Source organism: Stylophora pistillata, chromosome 3, assembly GCF_964205215.1.
Source record: "Stylophora pistillata chromosome 3, jaStyPist1.2, whole genome shotgun sequence".
In the NCBI taxonomy this organism is placed as follows: domain Eukaryota; kingdom Metazoa; phylum Cnidaria; class Anthozoa; order Scleractinia; family Pocilloporidae; genus Stylophora; species Stylophora pistillata.
In genome coordinates this window covers 23,870,408-23,894,766 of record NC_142521.1, presented here as the reverse complement: position 1 = coordinate 23,894,766, position 24,359 = coordinate 23,870,408, and the positions used below count along the sequence as shown (strand labels likewise).

The window sequence follows — 24,359 nt, the reverse complement described above, 5'->3', positions numbered from 1 at the left end:
CACTGTTTTCAATTTTTATGACTGAGCTACAAAACCATGAGTGCTTCCCTAAATTCTCACTACCTCTTGCAAGTGTAAAGAGCAAAGTGATTTATAGAAAAATGCCTTACAAAGAACCCTTTACTTTTGATTCCCGAATGATTCACAACCTCAGTCGTGTCCTGGCTTAAGAACCTTTGATTCAACCACCCTCGGGCTAGACAACAAAGTTCCCTCTACACCCTTTAAACAAATAGTACGCCTGCAGCCTTCACACTTTTTTCAGTCATTAAATTAGTACAAAGGTACTGTATGAGAGATACAGTTCTCAGAGATATTAGCATGGTTTTTTTGCTATTTTAAATTCGAGATGAAATAAAGGCTTGTTGTTATTGTTTGTTGTTGTATGAAGAGATAAACAAGGCTTTCACAATCATTTAATGCAAAATTCATGCAAAGTGAGTATAAAAAGAATCTACATCAACATCGTGATAAAATTAAGAATTGATTTTACACAAATTACTGTAAGTTATACTATTTATAACAATATTAACAAACAACAGTTTTCTTCTGGGAAATTAAGAATACTTTTTGTCAACTCTAACATATTACAGCTCATTAAAGTTAAAAAACAAAATGATGTCCTAGTCAGCAAAATAACCTTGATACCAACAATCACCAAAAGTTTTAATTTCTTTCCATCCTGCCTCCAAAACATGAAACATGCATCATGCCTCCAAAACATGAAACACAAAAATCAGGAGCACTTCACCAACAACAAACCAGATTAAGATCTTTTTTTTCTCAACCTTCCTTGAATATTACATTTTTCTGAGAAAAATTACCTTGGTACTTTACATTTATAAAGTAAGAGATTACACGTAAAATGCCATTATGTTTTTCCTCAACCAACAAAGACTTTTTACAATGATTTAAATATTCAATGTTAATGAAACAGAAGATTTGCACCTCTAAAATTGATCTTCCTTTTTAAAAAATAAACCATATAACTTTCAAAAAGAAAAAAATGATGAATTGAATAATTATTGGTGAAATACAGTATTAATAAAGTAAAGAAAATTCAACTCAGAGTATAGTAACTAGCTGAGAAGTCTACACATACAGTAAGTGTACTAAGGAAATTTTGGACCATTTTGGAAAGCACATACATTGTAATGTTTACTGACTCTTGTATAACAACTACAAATTACTGCTGTTAAAGGAAATTTAGAAGTCTTTTGGAAAATCTGACCTTTGGCATATGCATACCTGGTAGTTCATATTCATTCTTGCTTTAAATGTGACTTTTTTCTCTTATTATAATTTCAGTGTATTTCATTTTTAAAACAAAATACAAAAAATAAAATTGAACCACAACTCATACAAGTACAGATTACTTTGGGGTTCGAGATAAAACATGTTTTCCGCATTGTTGCTGCAACTTTCCGACAACATAAGAAATCAAAGCTCCACATGCAGTATCTTTCATAACACACTGTCATTGTTTGGCCCTGTCATATGGATATGATTTAAGGTATCTTAAAATGTGTAAAAAAAAGAAGTATTAAATGTTTACTAATAGGTTCAAAAAGGACAATATTCAAAATGATCACCCAATTGAAAAGAGAAACAACCCTTGAGAAGAACTAAAAGAAAAGTCACTTCAGTGTGATTCCATTGAAGAAAAAAAAAAGTTAGCCATTAGTGAAGTATCTGTAAGCCAAGTATGCTACTGTACATCCTAACAGGATCCCTCCTGATACCATCACTCTGAAGTTCCACACTTTTGTATCTTCACTTTGCTTGACATTCTTCTTTATTTTTTCAATCAAATCAGTCGTCTTTTTCCTACGTTCTTCCCTTCGCTTACGTACTTCCATTCCACTGTGAACAAAAAATGCAGCGTCCTGGTCATGAAGTTTAAATGAACTTATTTCGCACATCTTTGTTGGCTGTTTCCACAGGAGCTATATTATGATATGAGCATCTTAAATACAGAAGCCTAGATTTTTTTCAAGTGTTTCTTCCACCTTCCATGTTGACCTTCCCCATTCCTGGTGACTGGTATGTATTCTCATCTCTACTTAACCAGTACTTAATTTTTCACACTATATATATTATGATGAATTTGATGTGAAACATTTATGAAGTAACATTCTGGTTTTGAGACATTTTTGTAAGTCATGATGAGCACCAACTAACCGAGGGCTTTAACTGCCTGAAATAGAAAGCGTTGACCAGCCGACTTTCTTGGTTGGTTATGCCTTCTTCTTCCATGCCACTGAGAAAAAGTTTGTAATTCACATCTACATTTTTCCAAGTGAATGTACTCTTAACAATGATTCAGCCAGTATTCCCTAGTTGCATCATGGGAAAGTTTTATTCCTTTATTACATTGTTCAGGAGAATCGCTTTGGATTTCACCTCTATTCCCAGTTCTCTCTGCTACTACTGTATTATCATAGATACCTTGCATTCTCTTTTATTTGACCTTCACTTGTTGATGTCAACCCTTCATCGGAAGTTTTGAGACTTCCTGTTATATCTTTGCATCCTTGGTTTGAAGGTTTGCAGCCATTCCCTGTGTTTTTACAGTGTTCCTTGGCATTGCAACCTCCATCATCCAACAAGAGAAGAACCCCTTCACCTACTGGTTTGGGGTCCTCCTTGTCTTTTGTGTGGAGAGTACCTCCCTTGGTAAGCTGACTCTCTACAGCAGTTGATTGAGGCACATCTTTTGGTTTAGACCTCTCATCAGTTATCTGAAGACCCTTCTCTGTTTGCTGTAATTTATCATCTTTAAAAAGCAACTCAGCATGCACAGGGGATAGTTTGCTTCGTTCCTAAGAGAAGAAGAAAATAACAAAGACAACTTAAACTCAAGCCATTGTGCAGCAGGATCTTAAATTCAAGAAGCTACTGCATGCACAAAATCACAAGAAAACATAAAAAGGTCAGTTTTATTAGAAACCAATAACCTTTGAGTTGTCATCATCTCTTGAATCATCTAAGCTTTCCCTTCGTTGAATAATGTCAACATCAGGCTCTGATTCTGACAAAGAAGACAGGTTGATGATTTCATCTGACTCATCACTACCACTGTCTGAAAACACCTCTCCAACCTCTGCTTTTGACTCTGTAAAGCAGATAACTAAATTCAGATAAGGTTGCCAGCTACAATTAAAAATAGCTTCTCTCTAAAAATTGGATTAAAAAAACAACAACAACAACAACTAAAACTAGGTGATAAGTGTACAAAAATTAAACAAAGACCTGGTATTCTTCGATTTTATCCTTAAATCTAACTTCCACTTTGCTCTTCAAAGTCATTTTTCATTGCAGCACCTCTTTGGAGGTATAGTTGGAACCTCATTTATCCAGACCTTAATTATCCAAATTTCTTGACTATCCAGACCTGTTCTCGGGCCCAAATTTTGTCATCAATATTTACTAGTCCTGATAAAGATCTGTATCCATATTCTTTTTAAAAGTACAGCATTGAAAAGGGAAGTAAAGGCCAGTTTGTTTTGCTTTCAAAAAGCAAAAGCATGTGTGTATCGTGACTGATGAAGAAAATTCAAATAAGGCCTGATTGGCTTAGAGTAGCTTTGTTGATAAGTGAGATTTCACGAGCTAGGAGCTCATTTACTGTGGTATGCTTGGGGTTAGTAGAAGAAACTGTCAAGCCTTTTCTACAGAAGTTACATCAAGTGATGGAAGAAAAGGGTTTAACAATGGACAGCAAAGATGTAGACCATAATTTTAAAACAATTTGTAAAATTTTGTTTCAGGATTAAATGTCACTTTCTTAACTTAATCAGCTTTTGTCCCTCATTAACATTGATATTCTTGATTATTTGGATCCATAATCATCGGGACTATTTTGTCTAGTCCCAATAAGTTCAAATAATGAAGGTGTTTAACTGTACATGTAGTTTCCTCACAAATTAGAGGCACTAACCTTCTTTCAAATTTCTTTCTCTGATTTGTGCTCCTAATTCATGTTTCAGTGCATAAGCTTTTTTACCCATTAATTATACAATACAGTCCCTGTTGCCACCATAATTCTCAGTTTTTTAATCCATTTCTTAATATTTTTTCGTTAGGGCGTATATTAAGTGAAATACCAGGTTCACCTATACGACTCTTTTTATTCTCTGGTTCATGAGCAGTGTCAGCATGCCTTCTTCGTGGTGGTAATGGAGGTGGTGTCTCCTCTTCTTCCCCCTCCTGATGGCTTGCATCATCTCTTTTATTTGCTCTCACTTCACCATCCTGGTCTTCACCTTTTAGAGAAATCAGGAGATTGCTATGAAACATTTTGCAGAAAGATTGTTCAGATTTTAAATTTTGGTTCATTGGACCAATAGTCAAAAATTCAGGTAACATTTCATTGGTGGATGGGTAAATGATAAAACTTGATTGGGAACATCATCAAAAACTACTCCTTAATGGTACAAATAACATGATCGTCTCTCTCAAATAAAAGTCATCTCTCTCAAAAGGCTTAACTACTTGGCTCTGAGTCAGAATAGAAAATACTCTGTTAGTTTGAAAACTTAATATGTGAGCTAAATATTCTCAGAAACTCTTCAATTGTCAAACATATGCCTAAATTTCTTTGAATGGGCTCTGTAAAATTTTTGTATACTAAAATGCAGTATTTTAGACTTCTTAGCGGCATTGACTGGGTCTAAATAAAAGCAATATCAAGTTTGCAACTTCTTTGTCTTTTGTGGTCATTTGACCATGATTTAGAGCTAAAAACTGTCATAGCTCATTACTTATACAGTAAAGAATTTACATCATGGTTAGTTCCCTTGTGCGCTTTTTATTCAGTGAAACCTGTTGTGAAGAATTGTAAACTCACTTGGTTAAAGACTGGCTTGTTCATTGGCAATTCCTCACAACTCATAAATAAAAATTGTATACTTAAGGTACTGATAAGTACTCCTCAGGTTTAAGACCTCTAATCCTGCGGGGCATAAGCCTGAAATGTTTGTACACACTTTAACTATCGCAGTGTGTACTGTCAGACTGAGGTAACTCACCAGTATTTGGTTGTAAGTGATGGTTTGCAGCTCTCTGATATATCTCGGGCATTAGAACACGTACACCTTCTAAAATGGCAAGGTATGTAAAGCGCAGTTGATCTGGTGTTTGAATAAGACCAACTCTGTATTGCCGTATCTCTAGTAACATGGCTTGGATATCTATCTGATTCAAGTCTTCCTCATGCTCAATCTGATAAAAAAAGGGAAATCTTCCAGAACAAGAATACACTACTCAGATAGTAACGAAAAAAAACTTCAGTCTTGAACTTGAGTCTTGATATCAATAATTTGCACTACTGGATAAAGTTCTCAAGAAGTTTTAGAAACAATGAAGGAAAAATGCTTGTTGTGCTTAATTTATTTACTAAGTGACCTTGTGCAAGCCACAGTTGTCAAGAATTGAAAACTGATGAGAATTCCAGTCTGTGTTGCCTCATAAAGTGTCACCAACATTTAAGTGGTGCTTTACCTAGCATTTACTTTTTAGTCTTATTTCTTACTCTGATAACATCAGTGATGAAATCTTACAGTTGGTATAATTTAATCGCATACTACTCACTTCTGTCAGAACTGAATCCACCATGACAAATGTTCCAGATCTTCCTATACCAGCACTTCAAAAGTAAGGAAAACAAACCTCTAAAATATTTCAAACTTCGAATACATACAGTATTGCGCAAAAAGTCTTACAAACACCCGTTGATGAAATTCAATGTAATTCCTGGCTTTTCAATGTGTTCTTCACAAAAAAAAAATTTCCATGACATATTTCTCGATGGTATCAATTCGACTTGGAATTTTGAGCAAAAGTTGGTTTTTCACGGTAAATTTTCATAGTGCAAACTCATTGTCATTGTTTTGTCTTCTCAAAAAGATTACGGTTCACTTCTGGTTTGTTATGCAAGAGAAAAATCAGTTGAAATCAGTTTGATTGACTCGATCATCTTGCCCATGAATCATGCCTGCACATTTCTTGATGTTTGTGTCTGTCTCACTGAAAGTTAAATGCCCAGAAGCTTTTCAGTTTGGAAAGAAACTCGCTCTCCTGGTCTTCCTCTTGTAACTTACTTAAAATGATATACAAAATGTAAACTACTCCATGTTTAACTCTCATGAAATTTTGCCCCACAATTCCAGTCTCCCTGCAATCCATGTTGTTTGCAACCATGGCAACTCTCGGTATATTGATTCAGTCAATGCATTTGTGATGATTTCTGTACTCTACTTTTGGTGGTCATCACAGTAAAAATTTCAAATTATTTTGAGAGGAAAAAATTGAGCTCCTCCACAAGCAAGGCCTCCACCCAGTGTGGGGACTGAGATCAAATAAACAAGGAACGCATTTCGCAATTGCAAATATTTGACAACAATGCAAAACTATTCCAACAAATAATTATACTATCTGAGTGGAATTTCCAGACGCTTGGGGCAGTTAAACCCGATTTTCTTTCCTTGTCATAAACAGATCAAACTCTGAATTGGATGTGATGTTTTAGGCTTGTTTTGTCCTTTTTTCTTTTGTGTGTAAACATCAGACAACCAACAAGAGCAAAATATCTGGATATGTCTGGGAGATAACTTCGGCGAAATACAGGTATCTTAGTTGGAATTGTTTGGGGCAGTTTATCCTGATTTATTTGCATTGTCTAGAACAGATCAAGCCCTGAATGTCATGTTTCATGGTTGTTTTATCCTTTTGCCTCCTGTATTTGGTCTCAAATATGAAGTGTCTTTCTCATAGTTTGTCTTGGTAACTGATGAGGTTGGGAAATACCTTTGAATACCTTTACATAAACAAACTACATCACTCAGGGAAATCTACTAGGTGTCCAAAGCGAAATTTTGAATGCTATTGTTCAAAAAGATGCTTTCTGTACAAATTTACACACTGCAATGAAAGTTTGATTAAAAAGCGTCCCTTGTTCTAATGAAATGTTGCTTAAAAGTCCTTGATTCTTCAATCAAATTCTTGCTCAAACTTTCAATGAAAGATTGCTTAAACAAATAAAGAATTTCATTGTATTTCATTTGGAAGACTTTTGCACAATATTGTATAGATGAAATATTACTTTCTAAGGACTGACAGAGTCATCTCCTTGTATGGTGGTTTCGGTCACCTGTAGTTTCTTGAGAAAACTCATTCTTTGGCCTTCTTTGGGGTACATGCTACCACTAATCATTACATAAAAAAAGGGAAAGAAAATACCTGCAGTGAATTACACAGGGTCCCATATCATTAGACATCACTCCTGCCCTGCGCACTTCAAACAGGAAAGCAAGGAAAGTAGCAGGTGAGGTGGGCACTCCAAAGTCTGGCCATGTCAGATAGTGAAAATGCTGTATTGAACGTCTCTCTCTTGTCTAAAAAAAAATAATAATGATAACCTGTGTCAACTCATGCCTGTTTAGATCAGAAGCAATTACAAAAAAGGGAAACAACTGAGATTATTCCAAATACTGACCAAAGTATTTTCAAGTTCCAGTGATCTTATGGTGAAGTATTCATTGTGCAATTCCTGAAGGTAGTTGATTTTGAAGTTACCAAACTCAAGCTGATTAGAATGGCCATAAGCCTCTCCACATGGCCAGTACTCATAACACTTGATCTATAAAGTGACAAACATGTCTAAGGAACATTTTATTGCTCTTGAAGGAATACTGTTCTGGCTGTGACCTTTTTCCACTTAACCCTTGGGATTATTACTAAAATAATTAAATGATCTATTATAAATTGCATCAAACATAAAGCTTCATCAAGACCACTGTGTTTTACTTTGTTACAACTAATTCTATATTTTTCAGGGAGCAGGGATGGCACAGTGGTCAGAGCACTCGCCTCCCACCACTGTGGCCTGGGTTCATTTCCTGGACCTGGGGTCACATGTGGGTTGAGTTTGTTGTTGGTTCTCGTCATTGCTCTGTGGTTTTTTCTCTGGGTCCTCTGGTTTTTCTCCCTCCACAAAAAGCAACATTCCAAATTCCAATTTGATCTGGAAACAGTGGAAAAGAAGAGCCACCCAATGGAATGTCCATTGCTAGATTATTTATTTAATTATTTATTTATTTGTTTATTTATTTAAAAGCTCTTCATAATGAATTTGTACCCTCCAGTTTACATACTAAATTGTACACTATGGTTGAGTTCTGTTAACTCTTGAACGTTCAAAAGACCAGTTAGAATAGTATGAGGTTGCCAACATTCAAGTTACCCAGGCAGGGTTAAATTTAGCAGCGACATGTGAACATCAAGTCCACATCCACAGACACAGATTTTAATCTATATAATGAGAAGTTTGAGACACCTGAGGTTTAATATTAAAGTCCTATTATCAGATTTGTGCTTGCCTGATTTTTTTCCACTACTTTGTTAAGCATGATAATGGCTGCTGTGTTTTGCTCCCATATCATCTGCCAGAAGTGCTTTGCAGTATGAGGTAAGGGTCCCTAAAAATTAAAAATATCAATTTTAGCAAATGCCATGGGATCTTGCTCGAGCTTTCGGACCTTGCTTAAAATTCCTACACTTCAGTGACAACTGCACAGGAATTATTACCCAAATGGTACTTGAATGAAGCAAATGACAGTGCAAATAAAGGTGACAATTAAGTGAATGTTTAATCATGTTTGAGACATACTTATATAATCTGATGAATTATCAACCACTTTTAGAGATAGCATAATTGCATGACACTTGCTTTTCTTAGTCATATTCAATACAACAAACCTGGGTCAAAATATACTTTTTGTTCAATCTTGATATCTGTTAATAAAAATTGAATCACTCTTCATTAGTCTTGCATATTTCAATCTAGTGCACATTCCAAGTCCTTTAAACTTATAAAATGCTATTCCCAAATAATTAACCTGTAACTTAGTCTTCAGCATTTGAAATAACTCCAAACTAATAAAATTATAATTCTTAAGTAATAAACAAAAAGTTCTAAATAAAAATGTTTATGAAATATAAGTTGGTTAGGCTTGTGGTAAGTACCAGTAACCAAAACAAATTCAAATTTTCTCATTCTATTGGACACTGACAAATACCTCAACAAGGTTGGCATTGATATAGTCTGGGGATCCTTCCTTTAAAACAATGCGACTATGGTCATCTGAAAAGAAACCAGTGTATATACATATCTTATTTAATGTTTTGTTGTGTAGTATTGCCAAGTATTTTGTGCTGTATTTTGAAGAGCCCGTGGGGCAAGTCAAAATACAAACAAGTAAAAATACTCAGTGATACTACACAACAAAAAAACATTATTGTCAACAGATTTATCATCCAACATGCCTAGTTGTCATTTCAGTGTAGGCAAATTTCACAGAAATTTATCAACAGGGAGTGCGTGACACAAGTATGCAAAGCGGAACTGAAATAGCGGTCAGTTTTTGTCTTCTTTGTCATGCTGCTGTTTCTATTATCTTCAATAAATGTTGAAATTTCATTGACGTCTAACTGCTTTTCTTTATTTGATTTATCTAGTAAACTTGGATCAATATCTACATTCACCAGCCATTCCGATTCTACATCATCAGAAGGATAATTTAAATTCTCCGCCATTTTTTATTTGTACCTTCAATTCGTTGCTTGCAGGCTGCAAGAAAACCTAACTGGCTTTCTGGAGCGCAAATACCATGAGCTATTTGTACCCGTTTTGGGCATTAATGATTGTACTCTACAAAGCATAGTTGGATAAAAGGTTGCAGTTAATTTTTGCTTCCAGTGAATTGTATTATTTCACTAGTCAGTTCTTCCTAACCAGGTGATTTATTTTTTAATGTATTTTCTAACTGGATTTTTTTAAAATCAACTACCGGTAGTTGTTTCTTGTTTAAAACTAGTAATTTTTTGTTATTCAAGAGTTGGGTTTAGGGTTAGGGCTTGGGTTAAAGGGTTTGGGTTAGGGTGACTTTATAAGCCAAATACCTCATTTGCAATACATTGCTTCAGTGAAAAAAGTCCTTCATACATTAAATTGGAAATCTATTCATTAAAGATCAATATGATTGTTGTTGTGAGCCATTTGGCAGGCTTTTGTGAATGTTTTATCTTTTCTAGTGTCCAACTGCACATTAGGTTTGGAGCATTTTGCTAGTCTAGCTAGAGATACTAGAACCTTTACACATTTTTCTTTCAACTGAGATTGCTTTGCCAAACAGCACATGAGGATGCAATAGTGATGTTTTGTCAACTGGCTAGGATAGGATTTTTTATTGTTTTCTTTGTTTGATGTGTCCTGCTAGCTTTCTGCTTATTTAGGTCCCATACTCCTACAAACAGCTGTATAACATGCTACAGTATTTCAGCAGAAGGTTTTGTTAGGCAGTCTTCTGTATTATTTCTTCCTTGGTTAGCCATTTGAGAATGCACATCAGTTAAGATTTTGTGTAGGTCTTGCCTTGGATTTCTACTCTTCATATCTTTGGACAAAATATTGTTATTCTTTATTTCCCACTGCCTTCTTTTGATTGCTTAAACTTCCAGCTTTGATAAGCCACATTCTTCATGATATTTCTTTAAATCATGAAGCCATTTCTTGGCATTCTTATAATAAAAGCCCATCAATAAATACAATAAATTTACTGTACCCTGTTTTGATTGTTTAAGGTGTTCCATTTTTTTTTTTTTTTTTTTTTACCAAATTGTTTTTTATTTAAGCCATTTTGATGCCCAGTCCAATTTGGACACAACTGAGCATGCTCTAGTTTTGCATTGTTAAACATTTTGGCTAAGTTGGGCCTAGGGCCAAAAGTATATGATATTGGAAAATAAGATATGAAAATATGGTCAAGTGGATAAGAAGATGGACTACAAATCTGGAGGTTCGTGGTTCAATCCTGGGTAAGGACTTTTATTGATAAAAGAAGTGCGTAATGAATTACATGAAGGTGATGATAGGTGGCATGATAGGAGAGGGATGGAATAGGAAAGGTGGTCAGGGAGGTGAAAAAAAGAGAATAAAGGAGAGAGATGACAGAAAAACTGAAAAGGGTATTGCAAGTTTTTTAAAATTGTTTTTTGGTACTTTTTCAAGAACCCTCCCCACCCCCCAATTAAAAAAATGCCCTTATTTTTTAACCACACCCCATATAAAATTTAATTTTTTTTTAGACAGAGGACTGGAAAAATATAATCTACAAGTAGTTAAAAGAAAATTACCTGGTTGAGAAAAAAGACCAGAAAAAATTTTTTACTGGAACAAACATATCACTGTTGATAACTCTACTGTACATATCAAAGACTACCACAACAAGGCAAATGCTCATTGGCCAGTGAATACAGTACTCTTGATAACTTCACATATCAAAGGACTATCACAACACAAGGCAAATGCTCACTGGTCATTCCTCTCAAATTGAGTCATCAGCACAATTACAAGTGAAGGCTCATAGAACGATTTATGGCAAGAAGGAAAGAAAACACTTTAAGTTAATAATCTCGTCTGAAGTTCTTTGGTATGCTGAATCATTGTAGCTATTATTCCAAACTCAAAAATAATCTATCACAGCTCTGAAAATTATACTAATAACATCAAGTAACTTCTAAATAAGTTGTGCAGAGATGCCACTGGGTAAGGGTCCACTCACTTTGTTCCATGGTTAGGCAAAGATTGGTCCAAGTCAGCTTGGTCCAAGTCAGTTTGCTCCAACCAAAAGTTAGTTAGCTCCATATTAAAAGTTACTTTGCTCCACACAAAAGTGACTTCCCACCATACAAACGTGATTTTGCTCTACACTGAAGTGACCTCACCCCAGATATAATTTAGTGTTAAGAATATATATGCTCACTAGATTGAATTTAACTTACTTATCTATAACTGATGTTATAATCAATGGGTTTAAAAATGGCAACCCTACATTGGAATGAAAATCACGTGTGTTGTTTTGTGGTACAGGTAAAATGTGCAAGCTTAACCCTTCAGACTTCAGAATGCAACCCAAGCTATTTGTGTCATCTCAAAACGTTCTTCATCACTCTGACTTGCAGTGTTGAACTTACAATGCAATAACATGAACTGCTTTTAGTTTAGATGTTCAACCCATGTATAATGTGCGAACATAACAAAAAGGTCACACCAATATTTCAATAATTTTTTACATGAAGCAAACTCGCCTCTGTATGGAGCGAAGTACAATGTTAATTGTTTTGGAGGAGGGATCTACCTTTCAGTTGGAGTAGACTGACTTGGAGCAATCTAACCATGGAGCCAAGTGACACTTAAATGGCCAACAAATGTTAACCAATGTGGTCTTACAGTAACCAATTATTTACTCCAGCTTAGAAAATTATATTGTTACTGTATTTTTCAAATTTCACATGCAGCAATATCTTTTTTCCATTCCCTGTATAAGTTGGAAAAACTTTGCTAGAAGTTTTCAATGTTTAAAAAACTAAGACTCTACATGTATACAATCATATGCATTCTATGAAATATACAATGCAACCTGAAGTAACCACTAACTTAATAATAATAATAATGTTTAATACTTCTATAGTGCTTTTTACATGCACATATGATCAAAAGAGCTTTACAAAATACAAAATCACCTATAGTATAATAAATTGCATAATTAAATAAAAAAGTATCTAAACTAACTAAACTATTTACATTATAATTACATGAGACTAATTAGAGAAAAGTGAAATATGCTCTTCTGAATAAATGCATTTTTAACATTGTCTTGAACGTGGTTATATTAGTCTGGTCTCTTATCTCTCTTGGCAGTCCATTCCAAGTTCTTGGGGCAGATGCTTTGAATGATCGGTCCCCCAATGTAACTTTAAACCGACAACTAGGATCTTCAAGTATCAGACCATTAGACACTGACCGTAAAGAGTACCTGCTATTTTCCTTCAGTTGATAAACAACAAGTTACTCAAATACTGTGGCGTTTTCAAATGAATTGCCTTGAAAGTCAATAAACCTATTTTATACTGAATCCTATATTCAACAGGAAGCCAATGAAGCTTGAACAAAACCGGCAGTATGTGATTGAATTTAGGCGTGAAAGTAATTAAACACGCTGCTGTATTCTGAAGATTGTAGCTTAGACAGATGTACAGCGGGTATATTATATAATAGGCCATTGCAGTAGTCAATCTGTGTCATAATTACTGCTTGCACAAGAAGCTTGGTGCTATCCTGTGTAACATACTTTTGAATATGCCTGATATTGTGCAGATGGTAATATAGAGACTGACAGATCTTATTGATATGAGTTGACAATTTTAAGTTACAGTCAAACCAGGCTCCCAAGTTATGTACAGCAGTAGTCTGCACTGATACATCTACACGACCGACTTTGACACGATTAAACTTGATCTTTTTAAGCTGTGGCTTAATGCCAATAAGGATTATTTCTGTTTTATCTGTGTTCAACTTAAGCTTATCCAATTTCATCCAGTTTCTGATGCTTGCGATGCACCTCTCCATTGCATTGACTGCCTCCACTTGGTCTGCCTCCGAGTTTGGTTGAAATGATAAATATAACTGAGTATCGTCTGCATAAGCGTGTACTTCAGGTAGATAGAACTTGATGACTTCAAACAGTTTGCTTGGATACACAGTGAATAGGAGGGGCCCTAGGCATGAGCCCTGAGGCATGCCGTGGAGTAAGTGAAACGTCTTAGATGTACAGCCCTCATAGTAGATGCGTTGTGACCTTTGTGACAGGTACAATGAAAACCAACTTCCAGTTCCAGTTATTCCAAAGCTAGATTCCAGCCGTCTCATTAACACATGACGATCTACTGTATCAAAGGCGGCACTTAAATCAAGAAGTACTAGTAGCGTAACCCTCAATCGGTCCATGTTCAGTAGAACATCATTTTGTACTTTAAGTAGTGCATTTTCTGTGCTATGACCAACCCTATAAGCAGATTGTAGTAGGGGGTATCGCTCCTATTGCAACATGTCGTTGTGGGTCTGATTGTAAACAGCACACTCGGTTAGCTTTGAAATATACTGTAAGTTACTGACGGGGTGGAGGTTTAGGAATGATGTATCTTTCCCAGTCAAGATTTGAGTTGCAGACCTACAAGAGCATCCTTCCATTTTAATGGAAAATGACCCAATGCAAGAGAAGAATTAAAAATGCATGTTATTGTGGGTAAAAGTTTGTCCAAGCAGGTTACTACCATTGATGTCCGCATGGGATCAAGGCTACAAGTCTTTTTAGTAGTCTTTCATGCTAATGCACCAACCTCGTCGTACAAGAGTTGCCGGAAATTTGGAAATTTTTCCTCTTCCCCAACCACTGGGTCCTCGGGTACTGTAGCCTTCTCATCAAGAGTAATTTCAGAGGAGTACAATGCTAATCTGATGTTGTGAATTTTATGGCAGAAGAACTCTCCTATATCATTGATGAGAGATTGATGATTATCACAGTCAGAGAACAACAAATGCTGACTTGGGGTGAGGAGCTTTTTCATATTCCTAAACAGCTTTCCCTGATCTTCAGTATCGCTATCTATAAACTCCGAATAAAAAGCTTTCCAAGCTTTATCAATAATGTACATCACATGGTTCTTTTTCTTTTTAAAAATAGCAAACTAAGTCAGACTTGTGTGCCGATCTCTGCCATACCCTTTCTGCTTTGCGGCGTTCTCTTTTGGCCCTAGCAATCTTTTCGTTACACCAAGGAACTTGGGACCTTGATCTGATGACCTTTTCCTTTAGTGGTGCATGATGGTCAATCAGCCTTGACTGATAGACCATTGTTGCTTTTTTTGTTTTAAGATACGCTGTAAATCCTGTCACAAAGTAGTTTACTCCATAGTCTTGTGGACAGAGTCATATTTCACTCTCACTGGTACTCTTAATGCTGTTTTAAGGTGTTCAGTCACGATCATTACAGACATGCACTGTACATAGAATAAAGGAATACTTTGACATAAGGTACTGTTACAGTTCAAAGTAATATTGAATAGCAGAGTCCGATCTTACGGTTGTACAAAATTTTTTAGACCGATGTCATGAACGCGGTTTTATCTCATTTCCAGTTTTTATCAAGAACCTTTTAAACAAACAAGACCGAAACATTTTGAAGAAACTAAAATCAACGGATTGCCACCCCCTGAAAGACATCATTCCTGTCCAAAAGACATATATACACAATCTTAGGAAAAAAGGCTGCGCGCGCCCGAAAATTAATACACAATGCTTTATGAACACCTTTGTAAATAGGTTGATATTTAAGCTCCATTTATTGTAATGACATACTTTTTAATTCATAATACGTATGTAGATTTCTGTAGTTTTTCCAATTCATTGTAACATAAGATATGTAGTTTTATCTTATGATGGAATAAAGACTTTTATTATTATTATTATTATTAGACAACGTTTCATAGCCAAATCTATACCCAACTCATGCAAGTTTGTGCAAGGTATCTGGGGCGGATCCAGGGGTGGTTCGGTCGAACCCCCTAAATTTTCCCTCAGAACGCTGGAAATCATGTTTCCGAAGACCTAATTTTCAAAATCTTGGACCCCTCAGAACAGGAACAATTCTCCGAACCCCCCCCTTGACTAAATCTTGGATCTGCCTCAGGGTATACATGCAGGGTTCTCATTAAGTGCCAGCAGCCAGCTAAAAAACTGGCTACTTTAAATTGAGAGCCGCCTACTTTTTGGTGATAAGGTTGCCTCCTTATTTTGTATCTACACGTAGATTTCACAGTTAAAAATTGCATGAATTGAACAAGTAATACTTGAAAGCCGTTTTCAGCAGCAAAACATATTATGCAATGCCAATGCGTGTTAGAAGAAGGCATGAATTCTTAGTATGTAATTTATTATAGAGTACCCATGAGTAAAAGAAAACCCACTTCAAGCCAGCCTGGAATTGATCGATATTTCTGAAAATCACGAAGAACGGAAAGCCAGGTAGATGAAGGTGAGAAAACAGCCAGTGATAGCAATCGGCAAACACCAGCAATTCCCATGACGAGCAATTTAGCAGCACGTGTTGATGAAAATGGGAAAGCCGGTGATGTGGGCAATCGACAAACACCAGTGATTCCCACTATGAGTAATACAGCTGCAGCATGTGTTGATGAAGGAGGCAAAACAGCCAAAAGCACAAATATCCATCCTGTGTTGTCACAGGTACAGTGTGAAGTATTTCTGCACTCAAAGTGAAACAGTCGAGACAAGTTTTCTTTCTGCCCACAATGTGCTAAAAGAACATGATGCAGCTACTGCACAGGCAATCTATGACTTGCTCCAAGAGGAGCTTCTCTCATCACAGTTAGGCATAAAAAATTTGATGGGATGGCAACAGATGGTGCATCTGTCATGATAGGCACAAGAGAGGGTGTAGCTTCTAAACTAAAGTGAGATAATCCATGCATCATTGCTATACACTGTGTATGCCACAGGCTAGCTCTTGCATGTACTGATTCTAATGAAGACACCAATTATTTTGAGAACTCACCCAAGCGAATGGCATTATTGATGAAAGTACTAACAAATGTGAATGAAGTGAGAGTGAGCTCAACCAAAGGCAAGAAGGTGTTGGCCAAAAACTGAAAAAAGCTTGCAAAACCAGATGGCTAAGCTTTGACAAATCAGTGGAAGCTATGAAACAACAGTACTGTGGTGTAATACAAACACTGCAAGAGTTAGATAGCAGACACAATGATGCCACAGCAGCTGGCCTTTTAAAGAAGAGGAAGAATGCAAAGTCTATTGGAGCATTGTACATTTTAGCAGAGGTTCTTCTACTTCTTTCAAGTCTTTCCCACACATTTCAAAGAAGCAACATAGATAATTTTTCCCTTATTCAACCACATATCAAAGCAACCAAACAACATTTGAACAAAATCGTCGAGGATGACATCCCTGTGGACAAACTACAAGCAGATGTCAATAGCTTTACAAATCTTGGATGTGATATTATATTTCCCCCCACCTCATACCAACAAATGCACAGCCTTACACAAAAGTATGTAGCAGCTCTATCAAATAATTTGGATCAAAGATTTGTTTCAAGCTCTGATGTTATTAGTGCCCTCAGTATCTTTGATCCAGTAAATGTGCCAGCATATGAAGCTGATGGTTTTCAAGAGTGTGGACATTCCAGTGTCAACATTTTAGCCTAACACTTTTTCCAGATTGAGACAGAAGAAGTCCAAAAGCTAAAATCAGAGAAGCTTCTACAAGAGTGGTCGCGTATGAAATACCGCCGCCTGGTTAGCTCAACCGCCGCCTGGTTAGCTGAATTGGGAGAGCGCCGGACTGCTGTGTGGGAGGTCGAGAGTTCAATACTGGCCGGACCAACACTCAGGGTCTTAAAATTAATTGAGAAGAATATGCTTCCTTTCTTTAACATCAAGAAATGGTTAGATATTCTAGTCTTTTCGGATAGGGACGAATAAATAGAGGTCCCGTCTCCTGCAGGGTTGGGGTAGGAGACGTTAATTTCCCACGCACGAGATTACTGTGTGATGGATGTCCTCCCTGGGGTGGGTTGGGTGGGTAGGTGAAATCGCTACGGACTAAACACGGCTGCCAGAGGCGCCTGTCTGATTTCAACCTTAAAAAATTGTAACTAAACACGTATGTTGTTTGGAGAAATAGAGACCTTTACCTTTACCTTTACCATGTGAATGATAACATTAACCCATTGACGTCCAGTGCGCCCTTATGCGCCCGTGGGGACCCACACCCTTTCTATGCCCTGTGACGTCATCACTTTTAACCCTGGAGCACGAATTCGAGCACCTACTTGAACAGGTTGAAAATATCTTACAGACGATACCAGAATGAGCGCAATTGAGTGGAGGAGATTGGAGAAATAGCCAAAAAACCGTGTCACTTTGACCTGAAAATCTGCACGAAAATCGTGTTTCACTACCCACCTACCTTTCCGAGCATGTGCTTTGAAAATAATGAGTAGTTTCTGAAAAATCTCTACACCAAAATGAAGCCTCCTCAATTTCCAGCAAGTGAGGAGAAACTTCAGGCAAGGAGAGGGGAAAAAAAGGGCAGGAGAAAGAGAGAAAAGTAGAAGTCGTAAGTGGGGCATGACTATGTCGAAATTTTGCTCTCTGCGCATGCGCGAGATTTTCAGGCTGCCATTTTGCATTTGGATCGAAAGGCTGTCGAGTGCATGAGCTGTCAAGCGGTTTTTGGTAAGTTTGAGCTTTTAAAACCACAACAGTGACCCGAAATCTGCTCGACTAACTTCAAAACACAGTTTTCCACAAAAGCTGCGGCCATTAATGGGTTAAGAAGATGATTCCAATAGAAGTGAAGTCTGGTTCAAGTAGAACCACCACTACAGAATGGTTTCTTCTTCATCTCCTTAAGAATAAATCTTCCTTTGTTACATTCTTCCCCCTCCTTCTCTACATCACTGAAGTAGTTGTCAGTTTGCCAGTAAGCAATGCATGGCCAGAGAGGGGTGCCAGTGCAGTAAAGAACGTTAAGACTCGTCTAAGAAGCAGGCTCCAAAATGACATCTGCAAGCAATACTAGCTGTGGGAATAAATGGACCCGATGTCCAGAGCTGCTTGCCTGTTGTAAAGAAAGCTATAAGAGTCTGGCATAAGGCAAAGGAGAGTAGAAAACTTCCAAAGGTACCAAAGTCAGATAATCCTACTTCAGAACCGTCTGTGGTGATTGTCCAGTGTGAAACAAAGGAAATGGGAGTGCAATGTGAAAGGGAGGAGACAATTACTGTTCAGAGTGGTACAGCTGCAGAAGATAGAGAGCATGAGGAAAATGTAAATGAGGAAGACCTTGATGAAGTTCTAGAGGTCCTTAATCTGTAATCAAAAGGTTCAGAGAGTGACACTGACTCGGATTCCGCTTTTGGATCTGACACTGATGACTTGGCAGCTTAGTTCTTTCTAGCATGGCCAAATGCTGAGTCAAGCTAACTCTGGGTTAATAACTGTTTCAACCACTTTTTGATAGAATGAAACTAATTCAAATCGATACACACAAACAGTGACAAAAGGAGTTTCTATTTATATATTTTCTGCCTTGAATGGCCTTGACGTTCTATAAAACCTTTACTTTAATGGACTGCTGCCCTTTTTGGGGTGTAGTCTGGTTCCATTATTAGGATTCCAAGAAAAGAAAGATGTTCAGTAAAATTTATGGTTGTCTCTAATAAAAAATTATTTCTTAAAACCAAATTTGCTTGCCAAAAGGCTAACCTTCTATATTTTGAAGTTTTTCAGAGGGGGGGGGTGGGAGGGGGCATGCTGCCAAACCCCCTTGGAGGCTCATGGCTGTGATACTCGCTTCTTCTGCCGCCTATTTTTATATTTCAGCCGTCTACATCAAAACTTATTGAGAACCCTGTACATGGTTAAAATTTTTTCCTGAAATGAGGAATTTGCCAACTGTTCTCATCCAGACAACCTAAAAGCACAAACATGACTTCTCACTTTATTGTCATCAGTAATAAGTTTCATTTTTGGTTTAAAACACTGAGCTGAAAAGCAATCGAATTACATACCACATTTGATCAATATGTGAAAAGCATCTAAGACATGATTTGTGCACAGTCTAGTTACAGATGTATCAACTGAAAACTGTCCTAGAGGTGTTCAACTCATGCCTCAACTGATAACACACCAATATGAGCAACTTCTTTAGAGTTTTTTAATTCGCAATCTGGAGATAAGATAGCAACGAATTTATAGCATTACTTCATTTCCCATTAATAATCTATCTAAGCAATCACTTACATGGCAAAACATCCCTGTACCGATTAAGTTGTCTGTTTTCAGGTAGTCTTGCAATTGTTAGTGCTCCAGCTTTCTGGCTCGCTTCCCAATTGAGTTTCTATCGATACAGTATGAAATGACACGAGTTTTAAAACAAACCAGAGCATTGGCAAGTATTTTAAACAAAAACATTTCCCGACAGGCCATCTTCTAACTTAGTTGACTTCAGATGACTAAACTACCTTAAAGCTGAAAAAAAGAACATTAAGCTCAAAGTTATATTAGCTTGAGGTTACAACCATAACTAAACTTAACTTACCTGAAATAATCGTGGCCAGGCTCTAGACTTATCCAACTGTTCTAGTTCAGCCAACATATCGATGAAATTGTCAGAAAGTGGAGTTAAATCCTTCTGTCATGTCTAGTTCGTTTACAATTAAAGAGGCGCAGAGGACAAACACGACCCGGTCAATCTTTTAGAGACCTTTAGCAATATTCAGGAATTTTAGGCAGTCAGCGGTTATGCAGAGAAAATCATTTAGTCTGCGTATGAGTCAAACGAAGTGTGTCCACGTACTCAGAAGATCATGCGAAACAAACTTGACAAAAAAAAACAAAAAAAATCCCTTTTTGTGAGTTCAGGAAAAATCTCTTAGTATCGTTTCGAATTCTCAAACATACGAAATTATTGAAAATTATTGAAATCTTAGGTTTTTAGGGAGCCAAACGGTACAAATACTTGACAGTGCATCAGAGCGTGACTGTGCATCAGAGCGTCGCGTGGTATTATCAAGTTTCCAGATCACGTTTCGCGCGCTAACGCTAGACCAGGAGCCCATCACTTGATAGGCTCCTGGTTAGACCTAGAACAGTTAAATATGATAATGATGTTTCAGCAATGATCCATGATTACTTCAATTTACACAATTATTCATATTCCAAGCCTGGGGTCAATTCAATAAAACTTTTACATATATGTGCACGATCCTTCGCAGTAAAGCACTATTTGAGCAATAGTGAAAATCAGACCTGAAAAAAATTTCAGGCCTGTACGGGATTCGAACCACTGACCTCTGCGATACTAGTGCAGCGCTCTACCAATTGAGCTAACAAGCCAACTGGGATCAGGCCATCAAATTAATTCGACATAAACCCGTAGATGATAAATCAAACAACAACAGACATATGAAACATATGTATGAACTGCGGTTATGAAACGTATATGTGCACGATCCTTCGCAGTAAAGCACTATTTGAGCAATAGTGAAAATCAGACCTGAAAAAAATTTCAGGCCTGTACGGGATTCGAACCACTGACCTCTGCGATACTAGTGCAGCGCTCTACCAATTGAGCTAACAAGCCAACTGGGATCAGGCCATCAAATTAATTCGACATAAACCCGTAGATGATAAATCAAACAACAACAGACATATGAAACATATGTATGAACTGCGGTTATGAAACGTATATGTGCACGATCCTTCGCAGTAAAGCACTATTTGAGCAATAGTGAAAATCAGACCTGAATTGTTAGCTCAATTGGTAGAGCGCTGCACTAGTATCGCAGAGGTCAGTGGTTCGAATCCCGTACAGGCCTGAAATTTTTTTCAGGTCTGATTTTCACTATTGCTCAAATAGTGCTTTACTGCGAAGGATCGTGCACATATACGTTTCATAACCGCAGTTCATACATATGTTTCATATGTCTGTTGTTGTTTGATTTATCATCTACGGGTTTATGTCGAATTAATTTGATGGCTTGATCCCAGTTGGCTTGTTAGCTCAATTGGTAGAGCGCTGCACTAGTATCGCAGAGGTCAGTGGTTCGAATCCCGTACAGGCCTGAAATTTTTTTTTCAGGTCTGATTTTCACTATTGCTCAAATAGTGCTTTACTGCGAAGGATCGTGCACATATACGTTTCATAACCGCAGTTCATACATATGTTTCATATGTCTGTTGTTGTTTAAAACTTTTACACTTGTAACTTTTACAAGTGTAATTTAGACATGTAAAGTCCGACTTGAGAAAACATCAATTCAATAAAAGATGTTACTGGCACAGCTTGTGAGAGATATGAAATCTGTCCTGCTGCGACCGTTTTCTTCGACGGTAACCAAAAAGAAAAAGCAAGAGACGTAGGAGAGCATTCGTGTTCAAATGAATGGCGTGGGTGCGGGAATAGAGAGTGCTGTAGGTTTGCGAGATGTTCTGTGGGCAAACATTCAGCGGGCGACTATAGGGAAGGTCAGTCAGCTAAAGAAGACGGGAAGTGGAGGTAGTGGCCAGCTTGCTAAGTTGGGCGAAACTGGTCTGGACATAGTTGGGCATGAGAGTGCCAATTTAGAGCCTGCTCAGGCCCCAGACACAGACATCGTCATTGCAGAAATCGCACAAGAATGCCTCACATGCACTACAAATTACTGTCTAATGATTTTCTGGGCAGTGTCTGTTATAAATGCAGAAGGGCCAAGTACTAGTGGGGCCACTCCAACTGAAGAAATTCAAGGGATGCCGGAGTTGGATGAGACGATAGCAGTAATAACTGAGCCTAGTAAAGAGGACTTCACTAGGCTCCTCTTCAATGGGGCACAGCCTAGGCCATTTACGAATGTTTCCTCATCCCAAATTAAAAGTGAACAACAAGCATAGGAGGCTCAAAGGGGATAAGAGCTGCCTCGTGGGGAGAAGCGGCTGTAGAAGAGCTTATGCGATTGAAAAAAGGAAACTACGACCAGAGTGCACAAAACTAGGTCTGGAAATAGAAAAACTAAGGAAAGATTTACTTGCACGAGAAAACGATAAGGCAAAAGTTATCATATTGCAACTCATTAATGTGTTAACAAATACCCTGCAAGCGAATAATTGAACCGTTAAGGTGACCCAAATAAAATCGTGGATTTGTAATGTCAAACAGCCTGTCTTTCCTGAAAATTTCGAGGCTGACCAAAGATTTATTGTTGTTTAAGTTCTTCCAGTTCTTCATCGCTGCAAGAGAGCATCATTTTAGTCAATACTGATGATGATGATGAACTTTATTCATGTGCCAATTATAAAATAGCAGTAATAAAACCACTAAGTAAGGACACAACAAGATAATTTAAATAAAATAATAAATAACTAAGTATTAATATACGATTAAATATCAGAAAATATACGAATAAATAGCATAAAATTTGTGGTCAGCAGAATTAGGCTAGGGGACCTTAAGACGTGGGGGGGAGGGGGGAGAGGAACAGTCTGAGCCTAACTAAGATATAACTAAGAATCATGCACTGCAAACCAAGCAGCCCACACAGCCACCATCGTCCTTTAACATTTCCAAATCCATTCCTCTAACTTCCCTCTTAAAACCCGCTAGTGAATTCAACGTCCTAATACAGGAGGGTAGCTTAGCCCATAGCACAGGTCCTAAATACCTAAGGGAATGCCTGCCATAATTAATAGAGTTAAAACTTGGAATAGTAAATTCTTTAACTCTTAAGTTATACACTGTGTGATTTGCTGAAAATAAATCTTGTATATAGCTGGGTGCTAGCTTAAATTTTACTTTATACATGATGGTCGCTATATCTTGCAATCTACGGTTCACTAGGGTGGGCAATTTAGCCCATTTTAACAACTGCCTATAGTTAGGGTTCCAGTCACGGAAAACTGCCCTAAGACCCCTCTCCTGGAAATGCTCCACTTTTCTTGCATCACTCCCCCTACAAAAGTGCCATACAGTACTGCAGTAAGTCAAATAGGGCAAGACTGCAGCCTTATACAGCTGCAGCTTAGCAGTGGTTGGTATCAAGTTGCGCAACCTTGTCATTACTCCCACTCTCTGACTAGCTTTTTGCAAATCTCACTTATATGGACATTAAAAGTCAATTGAGAATCAATGCCTACACCTAATAATTTAATGTTCTGACAGTGGGAAACTCTATTACCGTCTATGTCAATATTGATATTGGCATCTTTTTGCTTGCTAATGAGCATGCTATCATGTTTAGTAAAGTTTCCCTGTAAACAGTTCTCTTTATACCAACTTGTTGCTGCAACTGCACTATCCTGTAATCTTGTTTGGATTAACTGGACATCTTTACTTGCTTCGAAAAACTGGTGATCATCCGCATACATGGAGACATTCGACTTCATTACATAAGTCAGATCATTCTGATAAAGATTCCACATCAAAGGCCCAAGAGAAGAGCCTTGAGGGCACCCTCTTACCACCTTCCTCCATCCTCTTGTTGTGTTCCTTAGCTTCACTCTTGCTTGGCGATTTTCAAAATATGATGCCACGAGTTTAAGGCTGACATCATCAAAACTGTATGCTCTTAGTTTAGCCAGCATGAGTGGTGGGAACAGACAATCAAACGCCTTACTCATATCTTTTGACAATACACCAACACACTCCCCATTGTCCAATGAGTGCCTCCAGCTCTCAGTCAGGTATAACAAGGCAGTCTCGCAACTGTTCCTCTTTCTATATGCAGTCAAATGGTCACACAGGCGATTATTATAGTTACCAGTGATTTGGGAGGAGAGGAGTTGCTCAAAGATTTTATTAATAACAATTTGCACAGTCACAGGACGATAGTTTTCTTTTACAGTTGATCATCTTTCTTGTGATACTGGACGATTTTCACCATTGT

General features: G+C 37.4%; 1 protein-coding gene across 1 annotated transcript; it reads right to left on the bottom strand.

The window, feature by feature from the left end:
* Positions 1 to 399: 399 nt before the first annotated feature.
* LOC111337946 (uncharacterized) lies at positions 400 to 20,228 on the bottom strand. Its single transcript, XM_022944340.2, has 13 exons — positions 20,039 to 20,228; positions 19,741 to 19,837; positions 9,078 to 9,142; positions 8,758 to 8,793; positions 8,379 to 8,477; positions 7,496 to 7,639; positions 7,240 to 7,394; positions 5,593 to 5,647; positions 5,031 to 5,223; positions 4,116 to 4,265; positions 2,958 to 3,115; positions 2,449 to 2,822; positions 400 to 1,863 (listed from the first exon to the last, which is right to left on the bottom strand). The coding sequence occupies exons 1-13, from the start codon at positions 20,093 to 20,095 to the stop codon at positions 1,674 to 1,676; spliced, it is 1,773 nt and encodes a 590-aa protein (XP_022800075.2). The 5' UTR covers positions 20,096 to 20,228; the 3' UTR covers positions 400 to 1,673.
* Positions 20,229 to 24,359: the final 4,131 nt, after the last annotated feature.